Below are 27,040 nucleotides of genomic sequence, written 5' to 3'. Positions count from 1 at the left end.
TTTTTCCATTTTCTTGATAATGCTGTTGTAAAGTTTAAATCCTCCTGGTCTTGGTTTTAAATAGAAATAATGAATGTATAAGATTATATAATATTATATTTTAGAGACTTTCTGGCATAAGTGATTAATCAATGCTCCTACAGCATTGGGGACCAATGACATTTACTATTTAATTAAAACATGCCCTAAAGTGCTAAACTAAAATGTAGGAACAAACTTCAAAACCGAATTACATCAAGTATTCATAGTGACATGTCATAAACAACTTTATTTTAACATATACTGATATGGACAGTATAATTTCAGGACAACATAGATACTGTACATTGAAACTCCTGCTACTGATGTAAAAAAGCACATTCTAATTATTAGCACATTCTAATTATTAGCTATCAAAAATAAAAAATGCTACTAACATGCAATATACATTCAAAGTATATGGGTTGCTTAAACAAGGATTTCACATTAAATTATGAAAATGTAGTGTGGAATCACAGACATATCCAATTAGAACATGAAATATGAGAAGCATAAATAAAAGAGAACTTGAAATTGTCAAAAGCAGAAATATAGCTTATCTGATTGTTTTAGGAATGAGTAAGGTCAAATGGATTGGAATGAGCTACAATACTTTCTCAGATAATTAAATAAAATACTGTTCAAGACATGTGACCACAGAGGTAGACCTTGACTTATGATCGTAATGGAGCCCCAAATTATAAGTAAGGATGGTTATAAGTTGAGACACCTGCATGACTGAACCTAGTTTAATGACCTTTTTGCAGCAGACATTAAGCAAACACAAGGGACATTAAGTGGTTGTTAAGCAAATCAATGTCTTCCTGTAAATGTTTCTTTTTGCTGGAAACCAGTCGAAAAGGTCAGAAACCAGCAAAAACTGTTATAAATTTCCCCTCATGACCACAAATTGCTGCAACCAGCCATAAAGATGAGTCGGTTGCCAAGTGCCTGAAATGAGGCCATGTGACTGAGAGAGGTGTGCAGCCACTGGTACTCCAGGTCTGGATCATAAGTAGCTTCTGGAGAGGTCCATTGTAATTATGAATGGTTGCTAAGTGACTGGTCATAAGCCAAGGACAACTATATAAAGGAACCATGTAGCAAGGATACCCAAAAAGATCGTTATACAGTACATATTCGGCTATATTTACTGGATTCCTTCATTCAATAACTATTATTAAATGAATTAATCAGGGAATATATTTTATAGACATACAAACACACACAGAAAATGCAGTGGAGAAAGACAACCAGAATTCTATAATGCTAGATAAATACAATTCACTGGAGAATTAAATGGAAACCCAGTATTCTGTTAAGGAAGCTAAGTGGACATTGACAGCAATAAAAATGTCCACATAAGCTATATAAGCCAACCCATGTAAAAAGCTATCTGAACCAGGGCTTTTTTTCTCATAGAACGCTACAGAACGGCGTTCCGGGACCTTTAAAAAAAAAAAAAGCTCCCTCTATTGGCTTTTGAAAGCCTATTGGAGGGGTAAATCTTGGCTCTTTTTTATGACTCGTGGACTTCAACTCCCAGAAATCCTGAGCCAGCCACGCTGAGGGGAAAGAGAGATTTCCAAGCTGAGCCATGCTGGCTCAGGAATTCTGGGAGTTGGAAGTTCTTGAGTCATAAAAGAGCCAAGGATCCAGCTTTTACAATTAGCTGTAGGACACAGGAAGCAGACTTCTCTGTAATGGCACCTACTCTCTGGAATAGCATCCCCATGAAATTTGTATGACTCTCCCCCCTACCAACTTTTAAAAGAACACTATAAATATCACTCTTTATAATAATCTTGGCTCTTTTTTATGACTCATGGATTTCAACTCCCAGAAATCCTGAGCCAGCCACGCTGAGGGGAAAGAGAGAGGTTTCCAAGCTGAGCCATGCTGGCTCAGGAATTCTGGGAGTTGAAGTCCTTGAGTCATAAAAGAGCCAAGGTTGCCTACCCTGCACTAGAGGAGGACATTAAAATTATTTACAAGGTTACTTCTTTAGGAACTGAACTTTTAGAATCTAAAACAGCTAATTCAAAAAAGCCAACAGGAAAGAACCTCACATTTTTCATCTGCTTCTGTCTTTTGGAAGGTAAAATTAGATAACAAAATAATCTATTTCCTATGTTAACATCTCTGCAATAAAATCAATAAAGGTAACAGGAAAGAAATGAGAAACATTTTTCTCAATGTAATATGTCTAATTTAGCTGATGCTAGAAAAAATAGTATCTTTTGTAAATACTCTTGAAAACTATTTTGAATCTATAACCATCTATTACAACTAAAGCACTTTCAATTAAACAATTCTTAAGAATGAAATATTCTCAATTTGGACTTTACTTTTACTGTTTGGAGTGTTGTGTATTTAAAATATAGTTATGTTGCACTTCAGTCTTTAAATAATTAACCTAGTATATACATAACAATATATGATGTTTTTCATGGTGATCTTAACATCAATAACAACATTTATTTAAAAGGCTAAAATAATTTCTGGTGGTATTATCTATACATTAAAATTTTGTTTAGTCACAATCTTTCACTTTTCACATTCTGGACAAGCAGTGGTCATGTATCCTAGCAAAAGCTGTTACATATGTGCATAAGCGTAGTCAGTAGCATATGCCTTTTTAAAAATATCAAACATGCAAAGAAACAAAAATAAGTCCAAAATATCTGTATTACATCCAGAAATGCCAACTTTGCAACCAATATTTCTCATCCATAACTATGGCACCCTAAGGATACCTGCATACATGCAAATGCTTCTCTGGGATCAGTAACGCAGCAGGGATTGCTTTTTCCTTCCAGTAACAGATTGCTGGGAAATACCAAACATTGCCTTAAGAATTCCAATGTTTGTTACAAGACTAAGCACAAATCCCAAAATGTAAAGAACTTTAAAAATAGGCATCTTCCTATAGGTTGAATATAGTAAAAAAAAGCAGAGAACAAACGGCAACAAAGGAAAATTTACCAAACTAAATACTGTGTTCTAAAGAGGAGTAAGATAAGAAATTACATCTCAATAAGAACACCTTGACTCCCTCTTCTTTGTGGCAGCCCCTAAGATATTGGAACACTGCTATCATGTCACCCCTAGTCCTTCTCTTCGTTAACTACACATACCCAATTCCAGCAACCGTTCCCTATATGTTTTAGCCTCCAGTCCCCCAATCATCTTTGCTGCTCTTCTCTGTACTCTTTCTAGAGTCTCAACATCCTTTTTTACATCGTGGTGACCAAAACTGGATGCAGTATTCCAAGTGTGGCCTTACCAAGGCATTGTAAAGTGGTATTAATACTTCACGCGATCTTGATTCTATTGCTGTTAATGCAGCCTGCACTGTGTTGGCTTTTTTGGCAGCTGCAGCACACTGCTGGCTCATATTTAAGTGATTGTCCACTAGGACTCCAAAATCCCTCTCAAAGTTACTACTATTGAGCGAAGTACCACTTATACTATCTGTGCATTTGTTTTTTTCCAAAAGAAAACTTCAGTTAGCATATCTGGGGAAATCGTTTTATCTGCTGATGGGGGAGAAAATTTTGTTGATGTTTCCTATAGATTATGTTATCTTTGCATTTTATTTTGATTGTATGGTTTGTATATGTTAAACTCCTTAGAGTTGCTGAACATCAACACCCTAGAAATTTCATTAATAAAACAAATAAACCACTGTCTATAATCCGACTTAAAATCATAATTTGAAATTGTGCCTGGTTCTTAGTTAGAGTTTTCTATTTTCTTAGCTATAATTCACACAGGACTATAGACTCTAAAATAATATTTTTATCATGTGCTATCTTAAGTTGATGTAGTAGTCTGAGAAATTTCTGTTAGGAAGAAAAAAACAACAATACAGTTATGTGTGTGACAGCATAGCCATAGTTGCTGCCATCTTGTCACACAGTTGCCCAAACCTTTTAAAATGGAGAGCAGCAGAGTAGCAATTAAAGATAAAATAGAAGATAAAATGATAGGAGGTATTGCTGCTATCCTGACAAAAGGGAGGGAAGAATTGATAAAACTTGAAATAGTTAGATGGACACCTGGAAAGGAGAAAAGATGGCAGGCAACTTTGAGATGGTCTGTGCAAGTTATGCTGCTGAAGATTAGCCAGTTGCAGGCTGAGTTTTCAAAAGACAACTGAAACAAGCCAGATGGACCAAAAACCCTGATAAACAGAAGCTAAAAGATGCATTCCTAATATAGCTTCATGGGAAATGAAAGAGACAGAGGAGAAACACCTCATACTAGCTCAAGAGAGATTGCCAATCTGCAGAATTAGCCCCCTTATTTAATGGAATCTAGAAACAGCATTGCATGCACTTAGTCAACATTATAGACTGAACAAATATCCAGCACAGGTAGTCCTCGACTTAGAACAGTTCATTCGATCACCAAAGTTATAATGGCAGTGAAAATAATGACTTAGGAACATTTTTCACAACCAGTGCAGCACCCACACGATCAAAATTCGGATGCTTGGCAACTAGTTCATATTTCTGATGGTTGCAGTGTTCCAGGGTCATGTGATCACATTTTGTGACCTTCTGACAAGCAAAGTCAATGGGGAAGCCAGATTCACTTATCAGCCATGTTACTACCTTAACAACTGCAGTGATTCACTTAACAGCAGTGGCAAGAAAGGTCGTAAAGTGGGGCAAAACTCACTTAACTGCCTTGCTTAGCAACAGAAATTTTGGGCTCAAATGTGGTCGTAAGTTGAAGACTACCTATATAAGGAAATCATTAACTTTCAAATGTTCGGCTAGCCACATAAATAATTGTTTATGTTGTTTGTATATTGCTTATGAGAAAAATTGTAGAGAAGCAAAAGAGTGGGGGAAAGTCTTATCTTCTATAATGAAATGCAACTTAAACTGCCTGAAAATAAAACTAGAAACTGATTTTGCTATCAAAAAGTTATTTTGTGCCACCTATCAGATCAATTCTTATAAACCCACAAAGTCTTCATCAAATGTGATCCTTTTAAAATAATAATCTTTTATCAGTAGTTTACCTTGAAAGCTGCATAAACTTTTTAAACATAGTAATCTTTAGAGGATAGGTACAAACTAATGTTACGATCTACAGGCAATACGAAACTATAGTTTGGATTTTCTACTGTAAGCAAATAGATTGATCAGTTTATTTCCACAGAATCAAGCTGTCATATGTGTAAAGCAGTCAAATGTATTTTGATTTTCTAATTTTGCATTAAAATATTGCTCTATAGCAATATTTCTATAGTTCAACAAAGTTCAACTATCTCTCATTGACTTGTAGAACCATCAGAACAATCATTACTCACCTCTCCATATCAGTTTTTCTTGGTAATCTGGTTTTTAAAAGGAAAAAAAAATGCTATGTCATAAATGATTGCAAGAATATTACATTTTAGACTATAAAAAGTAGCCTCTAAGTATAGACATTGCCTTACATTCCAGAATATATGCAAATGTCAATGTATTATGAGCCCACATTTTGAAACTTGATATTTAATTTTTTTACAAAAGAAATCTCAATTACACAAATTAACAATACTTTGAGATAAGCATAACTGTTAAAGCTTCAACAATAAATAACTCATTTTCTTCTGATGGCAATCTATTTGCCATACAAACACTGCATCTCTATGCAGAATATATAAAACTTAGAGAAGATATACTGTGCATCTTCACCTGTTGAACACATACAGTATCTATCATGCATCCCATGTTAGAAAACACATGCATCCGCATGTCTTGAATCTAAAATGTTTACACCATACAAAAGAACATGGTTTCAAAGTTTATAGTAACTTAAACTGATGAAATACAACACCAGTATGGGACCAGCAATTTAAATGCTTCCAATTCCTACTCCTAGTCTCCCAATTTCTGCTTCACATAATATAAACCACATACTATAAACTTTTACTCTGACGCTGAAATTTACATCACAGCATGAGGGACTGGGTCTGTTAGGCAGAGAAACTCATTTCCTTTCTTTTGATTGTGAAAATCAGTTTTGTTACCAGACTCGGAAGCTTGGGCACTACTACTTAACTGCTCTTTTCTCCATAACTTTTAACTTAACACAGATTCCACCACCACCACCCCTCCTCTCCAAAAAGAATAAGAAGCGTCTAAGCGGCAAGGATGTTCCCGAGCAAAGCCGGAGAATGAGATACCGCTGGGACAGGGGTAGGCAACCTCGGCTCTTTTATGACTCATGGACTTCAACTCCCAGAATTCCTGAGCCAGCTTGGCTGGCTCAGGAATTCTGGGAGTTGAAGTCCATGAGTCATAAAAGAGCCGAGGTTGCCTACCCCTGCGCTGGGATTACAGGACTCACAGATCGGCCAGGACAGTCAGCTCCGCATACGTCCGATGCAACAGAAAATCGATGAGAGTGCTGAGTCGGTATCCAGGACTAGCTGCCGCGGTCGCAGTCCCTGGGGGCGGTGGGGCCGGAGCCGAAGCGGGCCCACCGCCCACCGGGACCAGCTGATGGCTCTCCAGCTGCACCGGCGCCATCGCTACAAAACAAGAAGAGAGCAGCCAATTCCCCAGCGCGCTGCCAGAGCCCTTTCGCACCCCAGCGATAGGCACCCGCCGGCAAAGCTTCAAATGTAGGCAAGTGCTCACAACGCACTTTCTTGCCCAGCCAACGCCATGGCTGGCGACGGCGATACCGCCATTGCTAAAAGGGGCGGGGTTGAACACTGCACCGGAAGTGATCCGGAGAAAGTGTCGGACAGGAAGGAAACGGTCCCGTCTGGGATATTATAGGCATCATAAATCGTTTCTCTCTCTCTCCTCTCTCTCTCTCTCTCTCTCTCTTTTTTTCCCTTTTGTTTTGTTTCACTAATAGTTCCAAGCTTCCGGGTTCAAAATCTTTGGTTTTGAACCAAAAGGGGCAAGAAGTGGGGAGCAACTAAAATCCAAGAACAAATCCATTTTAAGGTAGCAACGAAAACGTAATGTTGTATTATCATAAGACCGAGGGAGATGTCATCATTCAATTTTAACTTCTTGCGTTATGTAAGCCGTATAGACCCCCCCCCCTTCCAGACTTCACGAAGACATCCTCCGTATGACTAGCAGACACGGCTTGCAAAACTCCAAACGTTCATTAGAGGGCAGCAAAGAACTAGAGTGCGCTATCACTTTGGGTCAGCTGGTGGTCGTTTGGAATTTTGCGAGCCAATAGGTGGCGTTTTCTGCTGTGACTACAGTAAATTACTAGACATTAGGAGAAGCAATATATTGTGTCGGTATCAAATTAATTTACTGTAAGAAAGAGAGTAGGCTGGGGGTTTGTTTTAAAAATGTAGTCTCAACCGAAATAAAGTTAAGGTAAGATCTTTCAGAAATTAATTTTGCTTCAGGCTGCTAAACCTGGTCTACCAATAAATAATAGCAGAGATACAGAAAATTCTAACACTGCTTTACATATTGGTCATTTCAATGTCTGCTAGCCTGATGTAGTAGCCTTAAGCAAAAGTAATTTCTTGATGGCAAAAATTTCTCTCGTTTCATTTACAATAAACTCAGTCTAACTAAACTTATTTGTTTTTTAATTTTATGTTTTTAACTGAATTATTTGCTTACTTATTAGTTTAATATCCAACCTTTCATCTAGAACCGAAGATGGCGTTCATAATGTTCCTTCCTATAATTACTCTCCAAAGCAATTAAACTGTAAGTAGTAATAACCTATAAGTTATTGACTTAGTTTACATATCACCCTACATTATGGTTTGTAAAACAAGCTATCACGGTGGCCTACTTTATATAGCATACTAAGTGAAGGAAATGACTTCCTTAGCTTGATCACAGCTAATACTAGTACAGTATTGGAAGACTTGAGGCATTCCACACTGGCAATTTTTCACTCACCTTATTTATTTGATTGATTGATGGAAAGCTGCATTAGTCCAAAACAACAGCATACAACAATTTAAAAATAATATATATAAAAAGAAATGCATGAATGCCCATACACTCTCTGCTCTCCTCAATCATAAGATCAGACTCAGAATATCCTAGTTGTTCCACACAGGAATCTTAAAAACTCAAGTTTGAGCCAGCAAACACTTCCTTCCCATAAATAACATGAAGAAATGCAAAAAAGATATTACTACCGGTTAGCAGCATGCTGTCTCCCTGTCTTTACCTTGCCACTTTGATGTTTGCTGATGAAAGAACAACCAAGCAACTGACTATTGCTTGCTAAAGTGCTTGAAAGAGGACATTGATGAGACATAACAGTAATGGGCAAACTGCCTATTCCTGAAAACTCCATAGATCAAGCAAAATTCAGAGTAGAACTTTTGCAACCTGGGAATTTGGGTCAGTATTATTCGAGCAGAAGAATCTGAAAGAATGCATGAAAGGCAGTATATAATAACTGGGTAGGAAAGGTCATGCCAACCACAATCTAAGTAACTAATAATAGCAAGGCTGATTCCAGCCCCTGGTTGTTTCATCAGCATCATCAGCAGTGATGCATTACAGATCATTTATATGGCACAACCTGTATAAGAATAGCAGAACCTCTACAAGTTAAATCTCAAATAGCTGTCTATTCTTTTGAGTTGTCTCCACCATGCTGGGGATGCATTGAAGCTAAAATTAAGTGTCTTCTAAAAATAGTTAGAGGAGGATTGCACCATGATTAGCAGGATATGCAGATGAATCTCATTAAACTTCATCTTAAAGTCTCAAACTGATCACAGCCATGACAATGTTAGAAAGTACCACAAAACACCGTGGACGTGCATTAATAGGAAGTATAAAAAGATGCATGGTGGTATAACAAAGAAGTGGAAAAGGGTGTTTGACAAGCTCCTGAAGCTGCTCACAATGAAGAAAGCTTAATTCTCACTGTGTTGATCAGATTTATTAAAAAGAAAAGAGGTTAGATTGCAGAATCTTGAAAACTGATTATGGGTATTTTAGCACCCCTTTATCAAGTAAGCTGCAAAGGTAGGGCCTCTTTGGTCCTTCTGACCCAGTTTATACCTGGGTCTTGACTCAGAGAAGATTCTGCTACTCATTTGTCTGATAAGGAACTTAACAAATGTTCTGACCCTGAAATATTTTGCAAACTGCCATTCCCATTCCCAGCATAGAAAATTCCATTGCACTGTGGGGGAGACAAAAAATGCATAGCTGTGAATGATTTCTGCAAAAAAATTGGATAAGGAAGCTATTGTTTAATGCACGTAGAGAATAAAATATAGTTAAAAGAATTGTAACTATATTTTAGATATTTCTTTGTGATAGAGATATATTGGAAGAGTGGAATTCAATCCTATCAATTATAATATGCAAGAAAAATAATGAAAAGGAAGTAATGTATTTTGCGAGAATGGTAAGACTGCAATTGTACATAATGTAAATGTTAAAATATGTAAGTGGCTTACTTTGCAACTGTATAAAGACGTGTGCTTCATAATTGGAAAAGTGCCATGTGAAATCACTGGTGCCTCAGTGGATTTGGTTTATTATTTGTTAATAAGATTGTATTGTTGTGGTTTTTATTGTTTATGCCACCTAGAATACTGTGAGTTAAGGAGAAGGTGGGTAAAGGAGCACAGTAGCTAAGCCCTTGCTGATTGGACCCTCTTTGCTTTTAAACTGCCAGAGGCTGCTGGGAAAAGCTACAATACTGTGAGTTAAGGAGAAGGTGGGTGGAGGAGCACAGTAGCGGCCCGCGCGCCTAATGGTGCGAGAATCATATAACAAAATCAAAAATAGTGGTGGTACATTCAGGGCAAGTGCATCTGAGATTCCTTTCATCTCAGCATGTCTGGCTTAGTTCAGTGCAACACTTGTTTTGCAGCTGTCTTTCGCAGCACTCTTTTCAAACTGGAAAACTCTGCTATCTGTACACAAATCACTAGTCTACAAGGACAGATTATTTATCTAGGGTCTGTAATCTGTGCTCTTCAGGCAGAAATCAAGTGTTCAGTTCAGCCCTCCTACTCTACTGAGCCTCTGCGCTATCAGCCCCCTCTACCGCAAAGATCCTTCAGGAGAAGGGCAGTGTGGACAACCGTGGGATCTAGCAGGGTGAGAGCTGTGAACCATAAACCCAAAGCGTTAGCTGTGTCCCTGCATAACAGATACAGTGCCCTTGCTGACCTTAACAGGGACATTAAGGAAACAGGTCAAGGTAATTGTGATGATAACTCAAATAAGCAGGGGACCATGGTCCGAGATGAACTTGTTTTTGACAGGGAGAAGTGCGAATCAGGTATTACACACCAGTCATGCAAGGAAAGAAAGGTACCCAAAAAGAGAAGCCACCTTCTGGTTGGTGATTCAATTATAAGGGATGTAAATTTAGGAAAGGATACAGAGGTATATAAATATAACTAAAAAAAAAAAAAAAGGTCAGATGTCTTCCAGGTGCTACTGCCAGTAGGGACAAGAAGTGTATTTTCAAAATAGTCAACAATGCCAGCAAAGACTGTGATGTGGATGCTATTGTACATCTTGGCACTAACGATCTGTCCCAAAAGGATGTACTCTCTGTGCAGAATGATTTCCAGAGCTTGGGGCAGGAATTCAGCAGAATAGGCTGTAGGCTCACTTTTTCAGAGGTCTTACCAGTGTATAAGGAGCAAAATGGAAAAGGACAGCGTATAGCAGAATTTAATATGTGGCTAAAGGAGTGGTGTAAAGGAGAAGGCTTTGTTTATATTAGTCACGATGTCTGTAGCTGGTCCAATGAAAAAATGTACAAAAAAGATGGTCTGCATCCATCCAAGAAAGGGACTGAGTTACTTGACAATAAATTCACAGCTTTTCTGGAGGAATATTTAAACTAAACGAGGACAGTGAGTTAATTGATACAGAACATCACTGTCCCCGGCAATCTAAGAAAATAGGGGAACTCAGGCACCACACAAGTTATGTAGTAAGTAAACACAGGGTCAGTCATAAAGGACTCAAATGTCTATACACCAATGTGCAGAGTATGAACAGTAAGCAGGGTGAACTAGAAATTCAGGTAAATGAGGGCGGATATGATATTGTTGCCATTACAGAAACATGGTGGGACGAAACCCACAAATGGAACACACAGCTAGAGGGATTTAAATTATTTAAAAGAAACAGACTAAACAAAACAGGTGGAGTTGCTCTCTATATAAGAAATAACTTTATCTCTACAGAAATAGAGCACAACAATGATGAAAACTGTAAACTTGAATGCATTTGGGTCAATATAAAAGGGGGGAAAATGACATTGCCATAGGTGTCTACTATAGGCCACCCAACCAAGCAGAGGAAATAGTCAGCTAACCAAAGTATGTAGGAAGCACATCACAATAGTAATGGGGGACTTTACCCTGATATCAACTGGGAGACAAACTCTGCACCAAGTGGAATATCTAATAGATTCCTGACAAACCTAGCAGACAACTTTCTCTCCCAAAAGATAGAGAAGGGAACTAGGGGATTAGCCATATTGGATTTAATTCTCACTAACAGAGATGAAATGATAGAAAGTATCGAAGCCACAGGAACCTTGGGGGGAAGTGATCATGCAAAATTGGAATTCAACATTCTGGAGGCACAAGCAATAGAACAAGCCAAACTAGAGTCTTGGACTTTGAGAGCTAATTTCAATAAACCTAGAGAGACCTTGGGAAGAATTCCATGGATGAGAATCCTAAAGGGGAAAACAACTCAAGAAGCTTGGGAAATTTTGAAAAGTGAGATAATAAAGGCCCAGTCTAGCACAATACCAACAAAGAAGAAAAATAACAGCTCTCAAAAGAAACCAGTATGGTTGCATAAAGAACTCTCTGATAAACTGAAAGATAAAAAGGACAAGTATAAGAAGTGGAAAGAGGGGCACTTAACTAAGGCAGAATATCAGCAAACAGCCCGTGCCTGCAAAGATGAAGTGAGGGAAGCTAAGGCTCAAAATGAACTAAGGCTTGCGACCAAAGACAAAAATAACAAAAAAAGCTTCTTTCAACATATAAGAAACAAGAAAAAAGTTAAGGAAATGATTGGTCCATTAGTGGGGGAAAGTGGCAAGAAGATGACAAGCAATAGGGAGAAAGCAGAACTATTTAACTCGTTTTTTGCATCTGTCTTTACACAAAGGGAAAAAACAGTCCAACCTACCAAAACCAGTGCCATAAAAAACAGAAACGCAAGTTAAGATAGGCAAGAAAATGGTAAGTGAGCACCTGTCCAGCCTAGACGAGTTCAAATCACCAGGACCAGATGGATTACACCCCAAGGTTCTCAAGGAACTGGCAGACGTGATCTCAGAACCACTGAAGTATATTTTTCAAAGATCCTGGAGCACTGGGGAACTACCAGAGGACTGGAAGAGAGCTGATGTAGTTCCCATCTTCAAAAAAGGGGAAAAAATACTGTAGATTCAGGAAACTACAGACCTATCAGCCTGACCTCAATACCTGGGAAGATTCTGGAAAAGATAAACAACAAATCAGCGAACACCTTGATGCAAACAAAGTTATCACTAAAAGCCAACATGGGTTTGTCTAAAACAGATCATGTCAGACAAATCTTATTGCATTCTTTGGCCAAGTGACAAAATTAGTGGACCAGAGGAATGCTGTAGATATAATTTACTTGGACTTCAGTAAGGCATTTGACAAAGTAGATCACAACCTACTACTTGATAAGATAGAAAAATGTTGGTGACATAGCATCACCACCAGATGGATTCGTAGCTGGCTGACAGGCCATACTCAGCGTGTGGTCCTCAATGGAACTGTATCTACATGGAAGGAAGTGTGTAGTGGGGTGCTCCAGGGCTCTGTTCTGGGTCCAGTGCTCTTCAACATCTTCATCAATGATTTGGATGAGGGGATAGATGGGGAACTCATCAAATTTGCAGATGACACCAAGCTGGCAGGAATAGCCAAGATAGGCTTAAGATACAGGAGGATCTGGACAGACTCGAACACTGGGCGCTATCTAACAAAATGAAATTCAATGGTGAAAAAAGTAAGGTTCTACATTTAGGCAGGAAAAATCAAATGCACAGGTATAGTATAGGTGGTACCTTGCTCAATAGTAGTAACTGTGAGAGAGATCCTGGAGTCCTAGTGGACAGTCACTTAAATATGAGCCAGCAGTGTGCTGCAGCTTCCAAAAAAGCCAACACAGTGCTAGGCTGCATTAACAGAGGGATAGAATCAAGATCACGTGAAGTACTAATACCACTTTACAATGCCTTGGTAAGGCCACACCTGGAATACTGCATCCAGTTTTGGTCATCACGATGTAAAAAAGATGTTGAGACTCTAGAAAGAGTACAGAGAAGAGCAACAAAGATGATTGGGGGACTGGAGGCTAAAACATATAGGGAACGGTTGCTGGAATTGGGTATGTGTAGTTAACGAAGAGAAGGGTGAGGGGTGACATGATAGCAGTGTTCCAATATCTTAGGGGCTGCCACAAAGAAGAGGGAGTCAAGCTATTCCCCAAAGCACCTGAAAGCAGGACAAGAAGCAATGGATGGAAACTAGTCAAGGAGAGAAACAACCTAGAACTAAGGAGAAACTTCCTGACAGTTAGAACAATTAACCAGTGGAACAACCTGCCTCCAGAGGTGGTGAATGCTCCAACACTGGAGGTTTTTAAGAAGAGACTGGCCAGCCATTTGTCTGAAATGGTATAGGGTTTCCTGCCTGAGCAGGGGGTTGGACTAGATGACCTCCAAGGTCCCTTCTAACTACTACTACTACTACTACTACTTTATTATTATTATTATTATTATTATTATTATTATTATTATTATTATTATTATTATTATTATTATTATTATTATTATTGGATTGCATTGGTAAATAAAACTCAATAAAGTTCAGTAATTGATCTATACAAAAAAAGCCAAGAATGCATTTGAAGCTAAGGGAGATTAATTTAATAAGTATATCTGTGAAAGTGTTTGACAGAATTCTGATTATGATGGATATCAAGGACAAAATTTGGGAAGAGCAGTGTAGGAAGATGTATGCAGCTTATATTTTTCTTTTTATTGGCAGGTCACTGAGAAATGCATGAATGTCAAGTTCATGTGATTTAGAGAATGTGTCTGATGGTGAATAGACTATTATTGAATTATGGAAAATTTGCATCAGTATGGAGTTTAAAGTTGGATTTGAGTGTGATAAGAATGATATATGATAGAAAACATTATGCATGAATATAAATGGAATCCTTAGTAAATAGTTCAACATCACTAAAGAGTAAGATTATGTGATTTCCTTGATTTACTTAATGAATTTACAAATATAAAAAATGGTGCAAGAAATGTTTCTGATGACATTCTGGGTCAAGAATATAATTAATATGCACATGATGCTATCTTATTGGTTATTGCTAGAGGAAGATATTTGCAAATGTCACAGAGTATAAGGGTTAAATCAGTCTACGTCAGAAGCAAAGACCCTGAGACCAATCATTTTTATTGATAATACACTGGTATTATTGCGTCAACCTAAATGTCATGTATGCTCAGCCCATTATGCTTGAGAATGAAGTATAAATTTTGGAGTTAGATTCTGAGAGAGAGATTAGATTGCATCTTGCAGTCTTCAGTTGTCAGATTTCTTCATTAACTGTTTTCTGCTCTTTGCTATAAACCTAACTTGCCAAAAAGCTTTGCCCTTAAATTACTGCCTGTAAGGCTTTTAGTTCCAGAATCAATCAGAGAAAACCTTTGCAGATAAATTGTATGATATAGCAAGGAAAGTGGACATGAAAACGAACATAGCGGTGTTTTGTAGAGAATAGCTATTCCCCACTGATACTACTATAATAAATCCTGCAGGCAACAATTCAGGGATACCGCTTTATATGTATTTTATTGCAGGCTCTAGAAAAAAGCCAATTAAATTCCAATAGTTCTGTAGTGTTCCCTCTGGATCCACAGCACAGGTGAATTCCCACCAAATCCACCTCCTCTCCCTAAGTCAAGTAGCAGTTCCTATCTGCTAGGCAAGGAGTTTCATTTGCGTACTATCTTCCCTGCTATATATACTGCTCAAAGAAATAAAGGGAACACAAGATAAGACATCCTACTATTAAATACAGTACGTTGTGTTGTTTAAGTGTTCCCTTTATTTTATTTTTTTGAGCAGTATATGTCTCCTCCTAAAGTAGTTGGGAGTAATCTCTTGCATGACAGAACCTTATGCAAAATTTCGTATCCTGGGGATTTAACATTCATGCTGTGGTTGCCTAATCAGGAATGGCTGAGGGTTTCATATTTGCTATGACAACCTACACTAAGTGTTATCTGGCCTCATTTATGTAGCAGGCCATGCATTGGACTTGGTATTCTCTTTGGCTGGAGCTGGGGTTCAAAAAATGGAGGAATTGTTTGTAACTCTGTTTTCATTTTCTGAAGATGCTTGGAGAATTTCCTGTCTTTTAATAATTCAATAATCTGTTGAAGCCCTGACCAATATATAGAATACAGAGTTCACAATATTATTTGAAAATGCCCTTTCTTTCTAGTTAAGTCCCTTGATTTAATAGAGAGCCAAGGATAATGGAATGTATGATAAGAGAGTACAGAGTCTCATGTTGATTCAATTTAAACACGGAATAGTACTTTTTGGGGGGCCCATTCTCTTTATGATACTGGAAATAAAGAGCAGACATGGGCATTTTAAAGCCTCCACACATACACATCTGACCCTTTGGCTATCCCTGTCTGGCCTGTGAGAGGTCAGTCAGATATTAGAATTCAAATGTAAATAAGATATAACATGTATTCTTACCAGTAGCAGCTAATCAAAACCATATAATTTACTGCTTCTTATATAAAGTGATAATATATTGAGCAGGATTAGCTTCAGCCTATTAGTTCTGCCTTCCACAGCAATCTATTTCTCATGTGGCTCTTTGGGAAAATTAATTGTCCACTTCTAGTTAAAGAGACCAGGCTGGTAATATTGTAATGCCTAGCATTTCTTTCATTGAGCTGTTAAAACATTAATTTTAATATTTGTAATTTATTTATCTTTTGATCGTATTGCTTGGTCTACATTGTGTATTATACCTACTGTAAGCTGCTAGTACTGCCAACCGTATATAAAAGGTGAAGTATATAGCCCATAAAGAAATACTCTCTCATTTTTAACTCTTTTGCTAATATTCTATGTTGGAAGTATGAAAAAAAATTAAATGCATAAATATTATGAGACTATTTCCTGCTGTGTGTTAAGATTGTAGGGAAAAGAAAAAAGATAACTATTTCAAAACACGTTGTGGTGGATATTTGAGACACTTTCCTTTGGAAAAAGGGTGGAAAGGGTTGTGATAAGAATTAAAAACTTTGGTTCTTCATAAAAGTTAAGAACAGTTAGTACATAAGCAGCGTTAGGGGGGAAAATAAAAAAAAAAGTTATTTCCTCTGTCATAATTCCAGATTATGGATCCAATTAAATGATCAGAGGTATGCAAAATACTTTTTCATATATTGAATGCAGTAGTTAAAACAGGGCATTCATTGTATGCAATGTTATGCTGGTCAATTGGGATATTCATTTTCATGTTTGGTGGCCTTAATCATTATTTATTTAATGTAACTAGAATCATTGTTCTTCTCCATACCAGTGGGTTCTTATTATCTCTGGTTAGATATCTTGAAAATACAATAAGTCTCTGGATTAAGTAGGACTTTAGTCTGATCTAGCAGAATTCTTATTGTATAGATCAGTGGCTCCCAACCTTTTCTATATTCCGCACCCCTAGAATGCTTCTGATATATTCTCGCACCCCTTACAAAAGATCGGCAATGAATTATGCATATACACTATAATTTTGGAAACCCAAGTTTTTGCATCCCCTGATATACTGTCTCTTACCCCCAGGGGGTGCGAGCACCCCCTGTTGGGAACCCCTGGGTATAGATGGATAGAAATAAAGTTAAATGTAAAAGAAATGCAAACATTGAATATTTCAAGGCATTTTCATGAGAACTTGAACTGCAGTAGTTCCACTATTAAGTGATTTGCTATGTACCAGCATCCTTCATTTTGAAATGTTTTAAATTTTTGTAAAACATCTAAATCAAATAAATACATTCTTAAGAAAGTATATGGAATATTCATACATACAAAGTACTTTTTTACCTATAGAGGCTTTAGATACAGACTCTTCATTTGAAAAATATTAGCATTAGTTTAAGTTTGCATCTTTCTAGATTTATAGAAATGTTTTACAGTTTGCAGTAATGCAAACTAGATTTCCTGGCATCCACACATTTCATATTGTTTACTGTTCCATGTAACTATCTCTGTGTTTTTCCACTCCATTCAGACTAAGTAAGACTTTGTTTTAAATAGATAGCAGAAATCTTAAAAAGAAAAGCTGTCTGGTTATTTTAAATATTTTAAAGAAAGCAAACATATACTTTTTATCTAAAATGAACTTAGGATACAGATAAGGAAAGAAGCATTCGATAACACTGGACAACAAAGACTGTTTCCTGAACACTTTTGGGTGTAGTTTATAGATATTTGGCTCCTTATCACAAAAACGTGTAATTTAACCTAACGTGTACCATTTTACAGAAATCTTCTGTTTTTACACAATGGCAATGTACACCTTTCAATACCTTTTGGCTATGCTGCACACATTACAGAAACATACAAAAACATAGAACTGTTATTGAAGTACATCCAGTACATCAAATACAACTGGAATATCTGTGGAGCTAAAAAGAGTTTGGTTTTGTATGTGTTTCCCTAATAACTTTTCTAACCAAGTATGTATTTTTGTCCAAAATTCTTTTGCTTTAACACATGGCCACCACAAGTGATAATATGTACCAGGGTTTTAGTTACATTTCCAACATTTGCTATAAATATTTTTAAACATTTTTGCTAACCTAATGGGTGGTAAATGCCATCTATAAAACATTTTATATAAGTTTTCTTTATACGAGGTTGCATTTGCAGTCGGGGCCACCATGCTAGAGCAATACCATGATCTTCTCATTCTTGTTTGGATTTTAAGTTACCATCTGTATACAGAATATCTTTGTATGTTAGAATTTTCTTAAATTTAATTAAGTTTGGTTGAAGTGATGCTTCCATCATTGATAGCCATCCTGGGATTTTTGTATAAATTTTGTTTTATCTTTTCCCATGCATATAATAATGCATTTCTTATATAATGGTTTTGGAAGTATCTATGAGTTTTACTCTTTTCATACCATAAAAATGTGTGCCATCCAAGTTGCAAGTCATGTCCTTCTAGATATAGCAATCTTTTATTCCTAAGGGTTATCCATTCTTTTAACCATGTTAAAATGCATGCTTGGTAGTATAAGGTCCAATCCAGTAATCCAAATCCTCCATTTTCTTTAGCTTCTTGGAACATTTTCAGTTTGATTCTGGCTTTCCTTCCTTGCCAAATAAATTTCAAAATCAATGTATTCAAATCATCAAAGAATTTTTTCTCTGTTTTTATAGATATTACTTGAAATAAGAAAAGGAATTTTGGTAAAATGTTCATTTTCACTGTAGCTATTCTTCCTAGCACTGATAGTTGTAGATTCTTTCATTTTTCCAGATCCAATTTTGTTTGATTTAGTAATTTTATATAATTATCTTATCATTGTGCATCTTGCTGTTAAATATATTCCCAAGTTTTTAACTTTCTAACTATTTGAAAGTCTATTTTTTCTGAAAGTTGTTTTTGTTTGTAAGATTTTTTTACTATAACTTTAGTTTTTTTTCTGTTTATTTTCAATCTTGCTAGTTCTCCAAATTCTTCTACCCTTTTTCTTTAGTTTAGAGGTTGCCTCCAGAGGTTCTTCTAAAATGAATACCAGATCATCCGCAAATGCTTGTAATTTGTAGCTTTCCCCTTTTATCTCCGTTCATTTAATTTCTAGATCCTGTCTAATATTTCTATTAGGAACTTCCAAAGTTAGCATAAATAACAATGGGGATAATGGACATCCTTGTCTAGTGCCTTTCTTTATATTAAAGTTCTCTGTATAATCCCCATTTACAACTACTTTTGCTGTTTATTGTATACTGTGTTAATAATCTTTATGAACTTTTCTCCAAAGTCCATGTAATTTAATTATTGTATCATTCATTGCCAATTGACATTGTCAAAAGCTTTTTGGGGGTCTAGGAAAATTAGTGCCATTTGTTTTCCTGGTTGCATTTCATAGTATTCCAATGTACATAAAATAATCCTTGTTTTTTATTTCTTTTGTAATCCACATTTAATGATACTGGTCTATAATTTTTTATCTGTGTAACGTCTGAGTCCTCTTTTGGTATTAAAGTAATATTTTTTTTCTTTCACGTGTTTCTTTTGGGATATATTTTTAATTCTAGTTCCAATTCCTTAAATTCTTCCCTTAAAGTTAGTTTTTTTCTTTGCTCTTTTTAGACGTATATGTTATAGCTAAACCTCTGAAATTATGATTTGTATTTTTTCATGGTTTTGAAGTGAAACTGGGATAAAATTACTGACTATAAAAACCTTAGGCTTTGTGCATGTTTGCTAAGTTACCATTATGAAACAATGAGAAAAACAACAGAATAGATATAAGTTGAAACTAGTCCTCCTAATGCTACCGGTAGTACTGAAGAGCTGGCTATTCATGCATCCTTTTGAATCATACAAGGGACGCGGTGGCTCAGTGGGTTAGGACGCTGAGCTTGTCGATCAGAAGGTCGGCAGTTTGGCGGGTCGAATCCCGAGTGCTGCGTAACAGAATGAGCGCCTGTTACTCGTCCCAGCTTCTGCCCACCTAGCAGTTCGAAAGCACGTAAAAATGCAAGTAGAAAAATAGGGACCACTATGGTGGGAAGGTAACAGCGTTCCGTGCACCTTTGGTGTCTAGTCATGCCGGCCACATGACCACGGAGACGTCCTCGGACAAACGCTGGCTCTTCGGCTATGAAACGGAGATGAGCACCGGCCCCTAGAGTCGGAAACGACTAGCACGCATGTGCGGGGGAACCTTTACCTTTACCTTTGAATCATACATCAATAATTGTGTTCTTGGAGTACACCAAATCAAAACATCATTGTATAAACTAACATGAATGTCTGGTTTTGGCTTGGTCATAATGGTTTGCAAATCATAGACGATAGATGAAGTGTTTTGCCTGATTACAGCCAGTGTATAGCAGATTTTGTCTTGAAATTTCAGAAACTATGCAATAAATCATGCTTGACTCCAAGTAATTGACTCCTAAAGACCACATATTTAACGGACAGAAAAACAGTGTGAGAGTTGTAATATGTAAAATGTGCTAAGCACATTTGATTTGTGCTTAGATTGTAAGCCGCCCTGAGTCTTCGGAGAAGGGTGGGATATAAATGGGATTAAAATAAAAAAAATAAAATAAAATATTTCTGCATTTATGCCAGTTTCACCCAAATGGTTAATTTTCCCAACCCAGTAGCAAATACGTCTTCTCAATCTTCCCAAGTACTTGAGAAAGACGCCAAACTCTTCTCACTTTTGTAGCATTTGTTTAGTCGTCTTCAATTACCCTTCCCCAGGTTTTATTCCCAAGATGACAGTAACAACGCACGATGCACAACGCGTGCTTCTCAAACTGACACAGAGCTAAAGTTTCAAGGGAAAACAGGCCTAAGGCCTTTTCTACGAAACCCTGGAAGCCAATGCTTATCCGCCTTTCTTCCTTCAGCAGCTTGGCAGCCGAGCCTTCGTTCCCGCCCCACCCACGCGTCAGCCTTTGGCTGGCCCCTGGGACGGAGGGAAAAGGAAAGGGAGGTCCAATTCCGCCCCTCTCTTCTTCTTCTTCCCCTCCCGAAGGCGAAAGGTGACGTCATTATCCGGGCTCTTCTCACCGCGGGTCACAATGGAGTCGAAACCGAGCTCAACCGAAACGAAACGGCCGGGCAGCCAGCCGCTTCAGTGATCGCGGCCTGGCCTGGTCAACGCGGGCCCCGCTCGGCCGCCGTCGACATCCAGCCCAGCCGCCAACGCTGTCAGGCCCTCGGCCCCTCCCCCACCGGCTACACACGGCACACCAAGCAGACCCTGCCACTGTACGGCGGCGACCCGGGCCTCACATTAAAGCAAAGCCGGCGAGCGGGCGCTGCAGCCGCCGGTCCCCTGCTCTGCTTTGGGCACGGCACGGGGCTGTGGGAGTGATTGACTTGACTGACAATCAGGAAAGGGAGGGAGTCACGCTGGCCGCCGCGAACGCTGTTTGGGTGGCGGGGCCGGCGCCGCTGCGTTGACTCGGAGTCTGCGCTGCATATGCTGTGAGCCGAGCCCTCCTAAGAGCCGCCATATTGCCCGGGACTCAGACGCTCCGTCTTTGCTGGTGCTGCCGTGTCCGTCGCCGCTTTGCTCCCAGGCGCAGCACGGATTTCTTTTTCCTCTTCTAGAGGCGGCTTCGTAGGTTTCTCGCTGCTGGCTTTGCCGGCGCAGCTCCCTTTCCTATCTCTTATTCTTGTCCCCTTTCTCCAGGGATTGAAGGTATCCGATTTCCCCGGATGAGGTAGAACAGCCCGGAGGCCTACCTCAGCCTAACGGAGCTTACAGGAGGAGAAAGAGCGTCAGCCCGCTTGGGCCTCGCAACGCAAGGCCGGCTCTACGGGCGGTCGGCGAGAAGCTAGCGACGCAAAACTAAAAAGGAGAGAGAGTACAAGAAAAGGTCGCCCGGAAAGGAGGTTCGGTCAGGAAAGCGACACGGGACAGCTTCCTGCAAAGCGCGGCATAGGAAAGCCGGCTTCTCTAGCAGCCACCGCCGCTCGGATTTTCCTGGGAATGAGACGCAGCCCCGTTGGTTGCGGCGGCGGCGGCTTCTGCCGCCTGGGATGAGAAACTCTTCGGCCACACCCGCCGCAGCCTCCTCCTCCTCCTCCTCCTTGCATCGCCAGCGGCAGCGGCGCCCGGGAGCAGAGCGGGCCTCGGCGTTAGAACCGAGAGTAGCAGCAGGAAAAGGCGACGCTGTCTGGGGGTAAGCGAGTCGGGGGGGGGGGAGGGAAGGGAAAGGAAGGGTCGTTCCGTGGGTAAGCAGGGGCCTAAATTCCTGGTGGGGAGTCTTTCGCTTGGTATCTTATCTCTCTTCGTTCGGGAGTTAGCATGTATCTTGGAGTGAGTAATGTCTGTTCGTGCGTGTGTGTGTCGGGTGTCGTGGAGTATGGAGGGAAAATGGCTGACGACTCAGTCCTCATTCTTTTCTGCCCGGCCTGAACTGGGCCTTGCAGGAGAATGGGGCGCGCACACCCCACATCCGCAGTCCCGGGAAGAGAGAGAGAGAGAGACAACCTGCAGAGCTGGCCGGCTGTTGGCCTGGCCCCTCCTTAAATAGCGAAGAAAACTGGCGAAGAAGAGAGACTTAAACAAGGAGTACCCGGTAGATCTTCCCGGCGTTTAGTTCCTTTTGATTCTCGTTCCACTTCAGAGCAAACGCCATTATTGAGGTGGAGTGATTGGGATCGTGTGGGCCTAGTCCAACGCCAGGAAATAAGGCTCTGCACAGGCTCTCTTTCTTTCTTTCTTTCTAAATCCGGTCTCGGATGTTGCGGCCCAGCGGTTTCGTCTTGGTTGTAAACATTATTGTCATGGGTGCAGGTGGGCTGTGTCATGGCTGCGCTCTCTTGTTTCCAGTAAAGCTGTGATATTGTAGGGTTTACTTTAGATATCAGCATCTGAAGTTTAAATTGAGTCTAGTTTGCTTCTTTGAATGTATTGGAGCTTTTATCATTTTTATTGGACAGAATCTACATTGTAAATATTGTCTGGAATTTTTATATATATATGAGACTGATGAATCTACGTACAAGATACAGTAAGAGACTAAACTGAGAAATTCAGAATCTTGTAAGATATCTTTCAAGCGTATTTTGGCTTTCCAGAGCACGCAGAGTTCTTTTGTAAGATACTTGAAATTTTTAAGGTGGGATCTAATCTTTTAAAGAATTGGTGGAAGAACTCCCATTGATTTTAATACAATCTGCTTGTGGCTATAGCAAACTAATAATAATAAAGTTGGAAGGGATCTTGGAGGTCATCTAGTCCAACCCCCTGCTCAGGCAGGAAAGCTATAACATTGCAGACATAATATTAACAAACTAATACTACGTTTGCTACACAGTCCAGAATAGGTATTAAGTATGAATAGAACAAAATATAGTTGTAATTTTGTGAGGACTGCTAAGTCAAGCCTAATGAAACTCAGTGAACCTCTAATAAATAAGTATGTGGTAAATTATAGTACTGGTAGATTATTCTCATACTGAACTTTCGAAGGTACTTTACAATCTTCCCAGTGCTGTGGTTTTCTGTCAGTATCCTAATTTTGCACAAGGTATTTTAAACTATGCTTCTGGTACAGATTGGTTGGATGGACTTATAAGTTGATAGAAATGTGAAATCAGGGGGTGTGGTTTCTGTTATTTAGTGCATAATCAGCCATGTCCTAGTTACATTTTATGTCTGTTTAGTTTTTTATGTACCTATAACTAGTTTCTGCAATGTATGCTAGCATTTATGTATTGGTTTTCTGTTTTCTCATTTATATTATACTGAGTTGTGTTGCTACGAAAAACCTTTTGTCAGAATTGAATTCATCAGTACTATAAAAGTTGTAGGGCTATTAAAACCTGTTTCATTTCAGAAAATGAAAAATTTGGAAATGGGTTGTGACAGTTTTGATAATTCCTTACATTGTTGAGGTATGTGTGTTATTTTTTTAATAATGGAAAGGAGAATTGGGCAAATGCAAATACCCTTTTACCAAAGTATTTCTGCCATATCTGGAGCTAAGAATGGCAAAGCACTGAAATTTATGAATTGCTTTTAATACAATTTATACAATCTGGAATAAGTTGCCATCCTATTTTTTCATATATTTATAAAACAAATTACTAGCAAGTTTCTGTTTAAACATGGAAAAACCACATTGATCCACAACTAGTGTTTTTTCCCCAAGTTAAAATGCTATGCATATTTGCTTAGATATATATTTCATTGAAATCAAGGGCAGTTGCTTATAATATTGCATAGGATGTACTGTAAAAGTAATGTCATAGTGTCTTTTGGTTTACTTAATTTTCTTCCCTACGCCTTTCAAAAATATAGGCCATAAAGCAATCACTTTTTGTAATTGGTTCACTTTTAGCTTGCTCACATTCAGCGTATTTGAATATTTCTTAATGAATATAATTTACTTTTTGAAATATTAAAGTTTTAAAATATGTTTGTTGAAATACTTTTACAAAAACAATTATGTTACAGTAATGCTCATTATGAAAAGGAAGGATGAGATAGAAACCCTAGGGGGGAAAATATAGAAGATTTTCACTGTATTTAACTGTAAGAAAACTAGTTTTTCCAAAACTAATTTACCTTTAAAATAGGATCATCTTAGATTCACCCAAGAACAAACAAAAAATGTGGAGGGAGATTCTCATCTTTGGGGATAAGAGATATCTTAAATTCAGGGTCATGATTCTTTTAGCTAAATGTGTTAATCACTTTATTCATTTAAAAACACCAGAGATATAACAAGGCTATTATACCAAACATAATTGGGGAACTAAATTGTGTCAGGTGATTATCATGGTATTTATAGTCAAGAGTATAGCAATTGTTCTTTTGTGAGAGCTGGGAGCTAGCATTTAAAGTTTAAAAAATGTAGTAGATTTTGTTTCAAAAAAGTAACACTAAATTAAAATTATTTGAACTAAAAGCATTCCACCCGTAACGAAATATATTGAATAAAGATATTTTAAAATCTGTTCTTAGAATAATCTATTGTGTTTGAAGTGCCTTAATAAAAAATTATATAGGATTTTCAAGCGTAATACTTCATAGTAACGGATGTTTTCTTCTGTATTTTATATCTTTTGAGTGCTTGTCAAATTCATATGATTAGTTCATATGATATAGGTTTAGATGTGAAAATCTGGAGTCCATGTATTTTTAGTATTTTCTTAAAAAAAACCTCTATAAAAATAGCATGTCTTTCTTTACTGTGTATCAATTTGATTTTTCTTACTGTTTTTGTCTGTTTTGTTCTATTATTGCAGTTGTGTATATGTATTCAGTTTTTACAATTACCATTTCTCTAGTTGAGACCAGTGGGACTTAAGCTAATTGAGACGTGGATCCAAAACACCACTAGCTGGAAGTAAGTTTTTTAATGTTATCATATATTAAGTTTAGATTGTGGCAATATAAACTTTGAATTAAACGATTCTTTGGTAATGGAGCAACATCAAACCCATCAATATTTTTCCTTTTTCCACTCTGCACTTGAATAAATTTCATTGATTTGGGCAAAGAACTCTTTATTATTTCAGATCTGCATGAAATCATAGTAACTACTTAGTAAACAGTTACCTAATACAGGTAGTCCTTAACCTAGTCCCAGACGTACGACCACAATTAAGCCCAAAATTTCTTATGCTAAGTGAGACATTTGTTAATTGAGTTTTGCCCCATTTTACGACCTACTTGCTATATTTGTTAAGTGAATCACTGCAGATATTAAGTTAGTAATACGTTGTTAAATAAATCTGGCTTCCTCATTGACTTTGCTTGTCAGAACATTGACTGCAGGGCACTGCAACCGTCATAAATATGAATCAGCCGTCAAGCATCTGAATTCTGATTATGTGAACGTGAGGATGCTACAACAATGAAAAATGGTCAGAAGTCATTTTTTTCAGTGCAGTTGTAACTGAACAGTCACTAAGTGAACTGTTGTAAATCAAGGACTATCTGTATTTCTAAAATGAGGTACCTACTACTTCATGCAGATTTGAAATAATAAAGAATGGAAGTTATATGTAAGTACCTATCTTTAACAATATTAATCATATTCTGACATGTTACATACTTTGCTCTATAACATTGAAAGTCGTACTGATTATGTTGTTTTTTATATTTAATGATAAATGGTAGCAGATAAAAACTGCTGAACTATATGGTGTGGTGTTCTGTCTGTACATTTGTTTTGGAATTATCTTCATGGTGATCCATAGTTAAATAAATGTAAATGACTTCATATTGTGTGTGTTCTACACTACAGGAACTTGTACCTAAATTTTGAAATATCCACATTTTGGTTGCATTGTTTTATCATTGTAAGGGTAACAGTGTTGCTATTGATGTACATAGGGTAGTGCAAAATATTTTTCCTCTTCTGCCATGGCCTTTCTTTCTTAGCTTTTGACTTCTGTACCACCTTTCATAGGTGATATAGAAGTATAATATATCTAGCGATGTAGGTAGTCCTCAACTTATGATCACAGTTGGGGCTGGAACTTCTGTTGCTAAGTATAGGAACCAGATTTATTTTTTGGCATAATTGTTTTTGCTGTACACCCGACTTGGGTTTTTATACCATTTCCACCCATTATCTAACAATACTGGGAATGGCCTGTGTTTAAAAAGTTATCTCCAAATAAATACCTCCTGTGATAGTGGAAAAATTGAGAGATCTTATTTTTTTCATGCTGTGACTACTTGAGAAGTTATTAGATATATATCCCATTTTGGCAAAGATTTATCTGCTTGAGTAATGTTTACTTAACCTTTTCTATGAGCAGTTCTATTTTTTTAAAGTTTCACACATTGTACTAAGTTATTGCTTACCTTAAAAATTGTTTCTAGGACACATTGTGGCTAGTTTTGTACATATCACACACTATAATCATAGGATTCCTAAAATACGTTAAGCCAAAACGCAACAAAATGCCATTGTTCTATTGTTGCAGTGTTACTGGTAGTATGGGTACCTACTACCTGCAACATTGCAGATTACAACCATTTGTTTAGTGGCTGTTAAAGTTGCAGTGGCACTGAAAAAAGTGACTTGTAACTATTTTTCACACTTATGGTTATTGCAGCATTCCCCTTATCATGTGATCAAAATTCAGACGCTTGGTAACTGGCATATATTTATGACAGTTTCAATGTCATGGGATTATATGATTACCTTTTGCAACCTGACAAGCGAAGTTAATAGCCAAATTCACTTAACCATGTT

General features: G+C 37.8%; 2 protein-coding genes across 6 annotated transcripts in view; one reads left to right on the top strand and one right to left on the bottom strand.

Moving 5' to 3' along the window:
- The window catches only part of MED14 (mediator complex subunit 14), a 70,827-nt gene extending 64,128 nt beyond the window's left edge, over positions 1-6,699 (bottom strand). For all 4 annotated transcript variants that reach the window (XR_014026402.1, XM_081327434.1, XM_081327436.1 and 1 more), the window contains exons 1-2: positions 6,370-6,699; positions 5,345-5,371 (exon numbers count right to left, since the gene is read on the bottom strand). Coding sequence is in view for 3 of the 4 variants with exons in the window: in XM_081327434.1 (XP_081183560.1) it covers positions 5,345-5,371; positions 6,370-6,551 (209 nt within the window). In the remaining variant the exon portion in view is untranslated. The remainder of the gene's footprint in view (positions 1-5,344; positions 5,372-6,369) is intronic.
- Positions 6,700-6,877: 178 nt separating this feature from the next.
- USP9X (ubiquitin specific peptidase 9 X-linked) overlaps positions 6,878-27,040 on the top strand; it is a 127,642-nt gene continuing 107,479 nt past the window's right edge. The window contains exons 1-3 of one of the 2 annotated variants that reach the window (XM_081327628.1): positions 6,878-6,980; positions 7,660-7,718; positions 25,119-25,177. The gene's annotated coding sequence lies outside the window, so the exon portion shown is untranslated. Of the gene's footprint in view, positions 6,981-7,659; positions 7,719-21,182; positions 22,001-25,118; positions 25,178-27,040 lie in introns of those variants that run through there. The other variant, XM_081327627.1, reaches the window with a different exon arrangement.

Source organism: Vipera berus (assembly GCF_964194415.1).
Source record: "Vipera berus genome assembly, chromosome: 4".
Taxonomy (NCBI): domain Eukaryota; kingdom Metazoa; phylum Chordata; class Lepidosauria; order Squamata; family Viperidae; genus Vipera; species Vipera berus.
This window is presented reverse-complemented; position numbering and strand designations above follow the sequence as displayed.